The sequence below is a fragment of the Protobothrops mucrosquamatus genome, unplaced genomic scaffold (assembly GCF_001527695.2).
Source record: "Protobothrops mucrosquamatus isolate PMUCROS unplaced genomic scaffold, P.Mucros_1.0 scaffold_257, whole genome shotgun sequence".
NCBI lineage: Eukaryota > Metazoa > Chordata > Lepidosauria > Squamata > Viperidae > Protobothrops > Protobothrops mucrosquamatus.
In genome coordinates, this window is record NW_015386333.1 from 184960 (window position 1) to 196302 (window position 11343).

The window sequence follows — 11343 nt, forward strand, 5'->3', positions numbered from 1 at the left end:
GGGAAGGGGGTTTATTTTGTAAATGTTATAAAACTTTTAATAAAAAAAAAAGAATGGTTGCAGGAATTGGATATGTTTAGTTTAATGAAGAGAAGGACTAGAGATGACATGATAGCAATGTTCCAACATCTCAGGGGTTGCCACAAAGAAGAGGGAGTCAAGCTATTCTCCAAAGACCTGAAGGCGGGACAAGAAGCAATGGATGGAAGCTAATCAAGGAGAGAAGCAACCTAGAATTAAAGAGAAATTTCCTGATAGTTAGAACAATTAATCAGTGGAAAGACTTGCCTCCAGAAGTTGTGAACGCTCCGACACTGGAAGTTTTAAAGAAGAGACTGGACAACCATTTGTCTGAAATGATATAGGGTTTCCTGCCTGAGCAGGGGTTGGACTAGAAGACCTCCAAAGTTTCTTCCAACTCTGTTATTCTGTTCTGTTAACATTAAAATATTCATTTTGAATTCCTGCCAAAAAGGTCATAAAGTTCACTAAACAACAAAATAGTCAGGAAGCAGATCTTTTCCCAATTCTGTTGATCCTAACCTACTCCATTCCAGAGGAAAAATGCACTTCTTTTACCTGATGATGTTGAGTCTTCATTAAACTCCCCCAAAGCCACAGAGTACCCTGCATGGAAGGAATGAAATCAAATGAAAAGCAATGAAATCAAAATAATCCATAGGGAATCGAGCAGGATGACAGTGCTCCTGTCTGCAAATATTGTAAGTCATTTTGGACAGGTTTGACCATCTAGATATCAGGCAATTTTTATTCTGCTCACCTCAGTATGTGTTTCTACATAGCCTTTGTCTGAAATCATCTGGTCTCCAGGTTCCACGATTTTAACATGGCAGAACCATAACCTCAACTGCCCCAGCTGAGAACTGTCTTTTGCTTAAGGTGGGGGTCCAACCCCCAGGCCGCAGCCCACTATTGGGCCACAATCCATTCGGAACTGGCCTGCACAAGCTTCAGATGAGCGTGCATGTGCAGCTCCATTTGTGTGAGTGGTGGGTGTGGTCTCCCATCGCTTGCACATATGGAGTTGCACACGCTCCCCTGTGTGATTGCCATTCACACAAAACCATCCCCTCCCCCCCCATCGGTCCACTAAACTGGAAATGTTGGGGACCACTGGCTTAAGGCATACATATAACATTTTTTTCTTCTGTTCTATTGTGTCAAATTATTGGAGACTGCCTGGACTAATCCCTGCAGTTTTCTTTGCCAGGTTTTCATAAGTGGCTTGTCATTGCCTCCTTCCTGGAGCTGGGAGAAGATAACAATCCCAGCTTGCTTTGTGCCCAAGACGGGACTAGAACTCAAGGCTTCCTGGTTTCTAGCCGATGCCTTAACCACTGCACCAAACTGGCTCTCACCTAGAGTATATATTCATCCAGACAAGAGCAGACATCAAGAATAAGATCTTGAGCACAGAATTCTCCATCCTGAGTATTTCAGATTTCATACTAAACTTCCCTGGGCTATGCCACAAAATGGGGTGAGTGGCCTATAATGCTTCTAAATGAATGGATATCTTTAAAGATATTTATTTATTTATTTATTTATTTATTGATTGATTGATTGATTGATTGATTGGCTACCTACCTGACCATAATGTAACTCTGGGTGGCTTACAGTTACATCTTAGCTAAAACATAAAAAGTTAAAATCAAACCTTAAAACCAAAGACACACGGGGAAAGGCTGGAATGAAGTGGCAAGTGGGATCTGTTATTTCTCAATCAACCACTTCCATTGTGCTGTTTCCCCACTGGGGCCCCAAGCCAATTGGCAAAGCCACGTCTTTAGGCCCTTACGAAAAAATAGGAGGGTTGGGGCTAACCTCACTTCGGGGAGCAAGATGTTCCAGAAGCTGAAAATAATATGCGGGTAGCATATGATATATTTCTGAAATTAAAGAGAGATAATTTCTCAGGAGGGAATAACAACTGAAAATGTAGGCCTATGAAAAGCAGGGTTTAGGACATTATTTTGAAAGGGAATAGTAACTGCTGTTTACTAAAAATTTAAACTGATTTCACAACAGTGTGGCATGTCAAGAAAGGTCAGGGCCTAAAGTAGCAAGGTAGGTAGGCAGGCTTTTCTCTCTTTTGTTCCCTCATTTTCTCTCATTTTTTCTTTTTTCAGCCAGCCAGGATGTTTCAAGGAGATGGATTTGGCATACAGTTGAGCTAATCTCTTGTAGAAGCCATTTGAACAGGAGTGTTCACGGTAGTCAATTGACTAGGCAATTTACATGCCTCTATAGGCCTTCAGTTTCAGTAATGTCTATCATCTTGATTTTTTTTTATCCTTCCTCCATGTAAACCTGATTTAGAATTAGGTCAAGGGCCATTTCTAGTATGAAAGTGGTTGATGGTTCACTTTTAGCATATCAGCAATGAGCAAGAAGGACTGGCATAGCTAGTTTTAGCCAGAGAAACCTCATTTTGTTGAAAAACTTTCATGTTTCTCTCTTTGGGGCCTCTCATTCTTGGGCCTCACATCCTTACCTTAAGATTCCTGGAAGGCTACCTGATAGCCTGATCAAGGAACTCAAACCAGGCCAGCAATTGGTTCAGGGCTAAAGTCCCTTTCCTATTGCAGATAAATTAGCTACAAAGTTTTGCATACTTCATTATCAGCTTTATCGGTTAGGGTCAAAAGTGTGAGGGCTGTGATGTTTTAGTAAGGAACCCATTTTCTGGGAGGATAATCTTCTACCAGGGGTGTGGATATTTTGTCATTTGTTACCTATGGTTTGCTAATGAACATGTGCTTTTGTTTTCCAAAAGTGTAAAAAAAAACCTATTCTAATTTGTGTATTGGGGGGCTCACAATTTGTGATGTAGTCCCAGGAGCACACTTATTTGCGCTGTACAGAATAAATAGATTTCCTACAGAATAAATAGGTTTCCTATTTATTGGCTACTTTGCACCAGAGGAAAACAAATCCAGCATTTGACTGGCCAATTCATGGTTTGGCGATCAAGCACAAAGGAAAAAGAGGTGCCTGGGGGAAAAAAGAGGAACATTTGCTAAGTATTTTAGGCCCAAGTTCTAAACTTCTCTGGTACATGCCACCTTGACTGTCTGTATGCACCCAGAGTCTGCTGAAGGAAAAGAATGCCAACTCACCCCGGTATCCATCCTGGTATTTCTTCATTCTATAATCCTCTGTTACCAGTTCTGAGCTCACGTACCACAGCAAAGCAGAAGATGAACGAGGATATTTTATTTCAATCTCTGATAGGGCAACTGAATAGAACAAACCTAAAAGAAACCAAGCAACACATTTCTCTATAATGGCAGCAGGACTCTAATTGGACAAAGCAAGATAGGAGACTGCAGGTCCAGAACATCTATGTAAGTATTTCTCAACCTGAGCAGCTTTAAAATGTGTGGACTTCAACTCCCAGAAATCCCCAGCCATATCTACTTCCTTTCCTGTTTCTGACCTCATCAATACCATGATGGATCTGAGCAAAAGCCTTTCAGTCTAGCATTTTATTTCTACAATAGTCATAAGATATCTGCCAATATCCACAAATATAATTAGTACAATGGGTCTAATTGAGTAGTTGTACTCAATGGGTAGGTACAATTAGACCCATCTCCTTCAGAAACTAGCTAACAGATAGCCCTGAACATATGACCACAGTTGAGCACAAAATTTCCATTGCTAAGCGAGGCAATTAAGTGAGCTGAGTTTCATTTTATAACCTTTTTTGCCAATGAATCATGTGGTCATTAAGCAAATCTGGCTTCCCCCATTGACTTTGCTTGTCAGCAGCCGGATGGGAAGATTACAAATGCTGATCATATGACCTGGGAGAGGGCAACTGTCATAAATACATGCAGGTTGCCCTATTCAAATTCTGATCGTGTGACCAGTTTCTAAGTGTGAAAAATGGTTACATGTCACTTTTGTCAGTGCTGTTGCAACTTTGAATGGTTACTAAATGAATGGTTGTAAGTCGAGGATTACCTGTACTGCCTCTGATACTGGGCTGATACTAGTCATATAGCTACTATCTTCATCCATGAATGATATTCAAATCAGATGTCTGTAGTAGTAGTACATTCAGCTCCCCTCCCATAATGCATGAAGGAGTTCTTCTTTCTGCCTGTCCTTCCCATTTTCTAATTTAATAGTTTTAGCTTTACGTCTAAGATTGTGAGGTTGGGAAAATAAAACATCACATGGTATATTATATTAGTATTAAGGCCTCCTACACCCTTACTTGTTTTTCCCCTTAAGCTAAACAGTACAACTTTTCCTCACAGAGGGTGATGCTCCAATTCATTGCTATTTTTCTTGCTTTTTGGCAACTTCTCAAGATCTGCAGTATCCTTTTTGAAATGATTGACAAGAACAGGACCTAGTATTTTGAGGTTTCTTGGTGTTCACAACAGTTGATACATTTACCTGTGAAGTAATATCCACCTGGTGCGCCAAGCAACACCCTCCCAGACTGTGGGAAGAAGACAAAAATAAGGGGGGGGGAAGTATAGTCTTCAAGTCAGTCAGAGTACTAGAAATACCTAAAAATTCAGAATATGTGTTATGTCTATTTCACAATCAGGTTTTGCTTTTATCTTCCTGAATTTTGCAAAAAGGAGCATGAAAAAGATATGTTTGGATTATGATCCAGTCATTATGGCATATAAACCATGGCATAATGGCTGAGTGTAAGAACAGGATCCATTCTGGGTCAATCACTGGGACCAGAAGTTTAGATCTCTGGTCCCGGTGACCAACCCAGATTGGATTCTGCAACATTATCCTGGGACATATAAATTTGCCTTCATTCATGAATGCAAGAACAATTATGGTTTATGCAACAACAAAACATACGTTAGTGAAGTAAATCAACCTAGCTTTTATATGCCTGTTTCTTTCTGCCTGCCTGTTTAGGACTTTGCAAGAAAGATTCATGTCCACTATCAATGTTTCCAGCTTTTAGTGGGTAGATATTTGGTGTAAGCTGGCTGTATGTCACTGAAGTGGAGAAATAACTACTGTGCTGTCTCTTTACAGATAGCTTTCTTCAGAACCATCTCGAATCTGCTAATAATAACAAAATTAGTATTGTAGAAGCTCCTATTGTCTGGCAAGCTTGTTCACATGACCACTTAGTCATATGATCATGGCAGCCAAGGCTAAAAGTAATTGAACACCATAGATATATATTGTTGAGTTACATACCCCTGTGGGGCACAGATATCCATAGCAAACAATAATAGTGTCAAAATGATTTGGGTATCATGATGCCATTGTCAAATGATATAATTATGTACTTACACCAACCAAGTCACATTGTTTGTGTGATGGCACATATGCTCCCAATTTCTATTCCCCCAACCACCAAGAAGACCAAAAGGTACATATCTCATTGCTAAGAAAATCAATTTTCAATTGTCATCTCCGTCAATGTCTTCAAGAGGCTGGCACACATATAATAGCGTTTTTACTTTACAATCAGCTGAATCAGTGTCTTACCTCCCCAGATTACCAGAAACACAGGAAGCATTTAAGTTTGTACAAAGTTATAGGCAATTCCATCAGTATTTTATCCTAGAGTGTTTTCTAGGGGTAACTGTGCTACTCAGTCACTTGGTGTTTATAGAATGGTTGTCTCTTGATCCTTCTCACTGCTCCTTGCATTTTTCCCCTGCAAAGCTCACCTGAGAGATGGTGAAGCTGAATCCAGTTTCACAGTAGCGCTTGTCATTTCCTGATGAAATAAACAGATGAGAAGCTCAACAATCATGTGACATTAAAGAGCATTTCTTAGGAGGATTTTGATGCTCTTCCCTAACCCATTTTTCAAGCTTATTCATTCTGTTGGTAGCCTAGGCCAGCCATGCAATTGGTGCATCAACTGCCAAGGACAGATTTCATTTTTTTTTCTCCTTAGAATTTTAGTATTCTAATTATCTTAGGGCCTGGGTTGACTGCCTGCTTCATGTTGGTATATTTTGATAATCTCTATAAACATTGATAATCTTCCTATAACAGACAGGCCATTTTTGCAAGGAAGATTATAGCCTTCATGGCAGCTTGTCAAATCATGCATAGGACAGTATTGTCATGGATAAATCCCTATTTTGTAGTACAGGTAGTCCTCAACTTACAATCATTCATTTAGTGACTGTTCAAAGTTGTAACAACACTGAAAAAAATGACTTATAATAATTTTTCACGCTTACCACTTTTGCAGCATCACATGAACATTTTTCACATGAACAAAAATTGAACATGCATGTATTTATGATGGTTGCAATGTCCCATGGTCATGTGATCACCTTTTATAACCTTCTGACAAGTGTGGAAGCCAGTGTTACTAACTTAGCAACTGCAGTGATTCGCTTAACAACTGTGGCAAGAAAAGTCATAAAATGGAGTAAAACTCACTTAACAACTCTCTTGCTTAGCAATAGAAATTTTGGGCTCAATTATGGTTGTAAGCCAAGGACTACCTGTATTGTGCTGACTGCATAATCATTTAATACATGTTTTAATAAATAATAAAATATTTTACTTCTATTTTCTATATGATTTAGCTATTCTTTGGTTTTGCTTTGCTTTTGGCAAACATCATAAGTGACAACTGATTTTTTTATTATTCAAAGGGAATAAAAGGAATTAATAATGGCATTTTATGTTGTTTAATTACTGATTTTCTGGAGGAACTTTATATGTGTTCAAAAACATTATCTAATTCAACTGATATTTCCTTCCTTCCTTCCTTCCTTCCTTCCTTCCTTCCTTCCTTCCTTCCTTCCTTCCTTCCTTCCTTCCTTCCTTCCTTCCTTCCGCCATGCACTTCAACCTAACAGGAAGATTTCCCCCTCCCCAAGTCCTCCTTTTAGTAAAAACATAGTAAAAATGACATAACTCCAAATTTATTTTATTTATCACAAAAGTGAGCTGGATCTCTTTAGAATGAGGTAGCACTATTAAGACATTTTGGGGGGCAGAATAAAGCCTGCTACTGTCACAATTTTGCTGTCCTGATTATCGTGTTAATTTGTTATACAACCAAGAAAAATATTTATTTTCCTGCCTCAAGATCCTACCCTTACTTGATCTTAAGTATTATGTCTCCCCCTCCTGGGATTTTTTGCTTGCTTTCTCAACCCAAGTGGGACTTTCCTAATCTGAAGATCAGGATGCAACTGTCAAGCATGCAAGAGTGCCACTTGGCATGTGCAGAATGCATTTTTCCTCTCATGTTTGAGTAGTCATAGTTGTAAGTGCCTCCACACATCAGCAAATAAGAGCCATAGACTTCAAAACAAGACTGACCTCCATTGTGTTTCTCTCAGAAAATACGCACTAAAAATGAATTGTAATTTTTTTAAATCAAAATATTATGAAAAATGCACTTTTCTGAGGATGGAGATTTTCCATGGTATTTTGATTAAAATTTGGAGAGTCTGTTTCTCAGGGGATGGGTTTATCTGCAAATGTGTACAAGATACATGGGTACTTTTTAAAAGCTGAGAGAAAAGCCTACCGTATATACTCATAGACAAGCCCCTCCCTGGATAATCCAAACCCAATTTGTAGAAGACTGTTTTGGCACTTAAAATTCTCATCTTATTGATGAGTATATACAGTAATCATCAGCGTTTCTAAGAAAGCTTATGTGATACAATTCAGACAGTCCATTTGTGAAGTATTTATTTATATGGCACAGCACTACAGGGTCAATTTGCATAACCAGGCTTGACGCTTGAAGAAATTTGTGGAAATTTGCTTCCCTTAAGGCATCTTCACAACCTGTTGGTTGACTGTAGTCTCAACAGGCTACTAGGGCATGGAAGGTTTTAGGCATGGCATCTTCCTTTAGATAACCCAGTTTCCTCCTTTTCTCACAATATGCATGCAATACTCACCACCTAAGCTTGAATTGTAAACAGAGTGCATTTGGATATTACGGCATGGAGAGTATTCAGAAAATTTCTGACGGTCTCCTGTGGCCAAGAAACAGCTGCCCACTGGAGTTTTGGTAGTCTCTTCCTCATTGTCCATGGCATTCCAGTGTTGCAGTGGAGCACAGGCCTGACAGTTTGAAAGGAGGAAAGGGGATGTTGTAGCACTAACAATCAGTGAGACACAATGAGCCTGTTGTGGAGTAAATGTGGCCAAACAAAATAATTTCAACTAAATCAACAAAAGGGGCAAGCCAAAGTCAACACTAGCAACTGAGCATTTTCTCAAGCCAAAATCAGACTTGTCATTTGGCGCTCCCTAAAAGAAACATCATTTGTAGTAGAGGGATAGAAGATCCCACCTATGTTTAAGATTCTATTACATACTTGCACACCCAGAGTTGTATGGGCCTCTTATTGTAAAATCTATGATTTCCTGCAGCAAACAAAGAGGTTAAACATTTATTTATTTATTTTATTTATTATTTAAATTTATATCCCGCCCTTCTCCTTGCGGCATGGACAGTGGAGACAAGACCAGTGGTCAGACTGTTTATCTAATGTTCTTTCCCTTCATTCTTCTTTGACATTAGGAAGCTTTGCTATAGTGGATAATACCAGTAGATAATAGCTCTCCAGATTTTCATTTCAGTTCCTGTCATCTCTCATTGACTTTGTTGGCTGGAGCTGAAAGGATTTGGAATTCAAAAATATCCAGAGGATCACACCTTGCCTGTCTTTCTGTAGATTAAGGGCAAAGGATTTCTCACCTCTGGTTAGAAAACTAGGAATGTACAAATGAGTGCGGGTCACAACTAGAATGAGGAGCCAACAGCACACATATAAAACTTCACTCAGGAATTTCTTTCAGCATGCTGCTTGAAAATGAACCAGAGATGCAGAAAATTATACAAATACAGTCTGAATTTAGTGTTTTGAAGTAATCACTAGAAAAGCAAAGCAATTCCAATGAACAATTCTTGGTTCCTTATCAAACTTTCAAATGTCTTTGTGGGATTTTTATTATAATTTGTTGTTAGCAAATTATTTTTATTTTAATTGATTTTAGCCCTTATAAGGCACCTCATATTTTTAAAATGGCTTTATTTCTTTAAATTGAGCTATAATAACTGAGGGGCAATATTTTCAAAGTGGCCTGTCAAAATTAAATCTGAAATCATTTGGCTAAATGTTCAGCTTTTGCTAAATATTATTTCAATTTTGGAGATTCTTGAAGAGAATCAGAAACCAGTACCCACCATGATATTTTGTTTCCATGTCTTTACAGATGCTCCAAACCATTGTTTAGACTTGAAGGTTTTCACAGTAATGAGACCAAGTTTTGCCACTTGATCACCTGGGTAGCAATAGAGGCATGGACAAAATACAAACAATTAAAGAAGATAAATACAATAAGCATTGCCCTGATCCCAAATAATTCCTGAGTTATAGATCTGTGATCTTGTACTACTATATCAAAATTATAGTTCCTAATCTGTTGCAGATCAGTATGCTGGCACTGGGCATAATCAATTTGTGACAAATGAGTAGAATTCTCCCTTTTCTCTCGTATCTTCTACAACTTCCCTATCCTGTCTCCATTATTTCCTTTTTTTCTCTCTTTCCCCAACATACTTTCTTACACCTCTTCTTGCTCCCCTTTGGACACCAAGATAGTGAAGCTAGAGGTGAACTGATCATTTGGACATGGTTTTTAAAATTGGAGTAAAGGCCACATAGGATCTCAGATCACATGAGTACAAAAAGATAGGATTACATTCATTCATTCCTCATATCAATTAGCTATCCCAAAAGCTTTCAAATGGTTTCCTCCTCCACCTTCCCACTTCCTGATGATGGTAGCAACTCCTCGTAATAGCTTCATGATCAGATTGTGGGAAGGTACTCACCTTTAGTATCAAACTCAATAGGGATGCATTTACTACCATTAGGCTTCCAAGGGCACATATACACAGCACCTGCTTCTATCACACCAGGCTGTGATGTGTTGGCCCGAGGGGCCCCCACGACTACATTCATGCTAGAGGAAAAAAAAGTGTTAGTATCTAGGTAGACAAGACCATCCATTAAGAGAAGATCAAAAATCTGAATGGATTTTTGTAACAGCTGGAGGGATTCTATTATACTTTGGATATTATTCTATATTAAACTTTTGTTAAGTTTGCAGTGCATTTTCCTGAAGAAAAAGAAGATTAATAGAGGATGTCTATTATTCACTTAAAAGATTCTGTTGTTAAGATGTGTTTGGACATGAGGTTACAAAGCAGGCAAGATGAATTGAAATAAGAATTTAGTAGATATGGTTCTCCTTTTAAACTAAAGTATATATTCTTTTACCACACAGACAACTGCATTATGATTGTTGCTTCCAATCTGTCTGCTGCATCTGACTCCTTATAGATTCCAAATTAGATTCAGGAGTATTTGATTCTATGAATTACCCAGAATGATGGGTGATGGTGATGGATCATCTAGACCAGGGGTCCTTAATCCCTGGACCAGTACCAGTCTGTAGCCTGTTAGGGACTGGATTGCATAGCTGGAGGTGAACAACAGGTGAACAAGTGAAACCAAAACCATCTCCCTACTAGTCTGTGCAAAAATTGTCTTCCATGAAACGTGTCCCTGGTGTCAAAAAAGTTGGGGGCCATTGATCTAGACTCTGCAGACATTCGTTGGCCTAGTTTGCATTTTCCACTAAGGAATGGCCCTGTGATGACCAGGGAAAGTAAGTTTTAGGACAGTAGATGTAGTAACTGTCCAAAGTATGCAGGATCTTGCCATACAAAGGGATAAAAAGAGATTTTTATTTTCTACTCCTCCATTAGGATTTAGCATGGGGTATGGTTCATGATTAATATTAAAATACTGTGGTTACAGTTCTCATGTGTTTCCAATTTTTAGCCTTTGCACCACTAATATTTAATGGAATAGTTGGAGGATATTTCTGGACAGCAATAACTGCAGTAGAAGTGCAATTAGTGTCACTTGACTCCTGAATAGATATAATTTATTGAATAAAATACAATTGGCAGGTTTGCTCAGTAGGATTTACAAACTATGGTGGCTATATTCTCAGGGTGACCCGCTCTCTCCTCCAACTGAGGGAGGGAGGGGGTCCCCTGGAGGGGAGGGCCGAGGACTTTGCGCAATATCTGCATGACAAAGTCGCTCGGATCTGAGAAGGCCTTGACTCTGACTGGGTGGCCCCGGGGGAGGAGACGGGAGCAGGTCTTGAGACTGTTGTATGGGAGGAGTTTGACTCTGTGGCTCCCGAGGACGTGGACAGGATCCTGGGGAGGCTGAATGCAACCACATGTTTACTGGATCCGTGCCCCTCCTGGCTAGTACTGGCGGCTCGGGAGGGTACACGAGCCTG

General features: G+C 39.3%; 1 protein-coding gene across 1 annotated transcript in view; it reads right to left on the bottom strand.

The window, feature by feature from the left end:
• The window catches only part of ITGA2B (integrin subunit alpha 2b), a 55832-nt gene that overhangs the window by 40375 nt on the left and 4114 nt on the right, over positions 1-11343 (bottom strand). Inside the window, exons 2-8 of the mRNA XM_029287224.1 lie at positions 9854-9984; positions 9203-9300; positions 7908-8073; positions 5691-5740; positions 4432-4477; positions 3141-3275; positions 580-627 (exon numbers count right to left, since the gene is read on the bottom strand). Coding sequence (XP_029143057.1) covers positions 580-627; positions 3141-3275; positions 4432-4477; positions 5691-5740; positions 7908-8073; positions 9203-9300; positions 9854-9984 — 674 coding nt within the window. The remainder of the gene's footprint in view (positions 1-579; positions 628-3140; positions 3276-4431; positions 4478-5690; positions 5741-7907; positions 8074-9202; positions 9301-9853; positions 9985-11343) is intronic.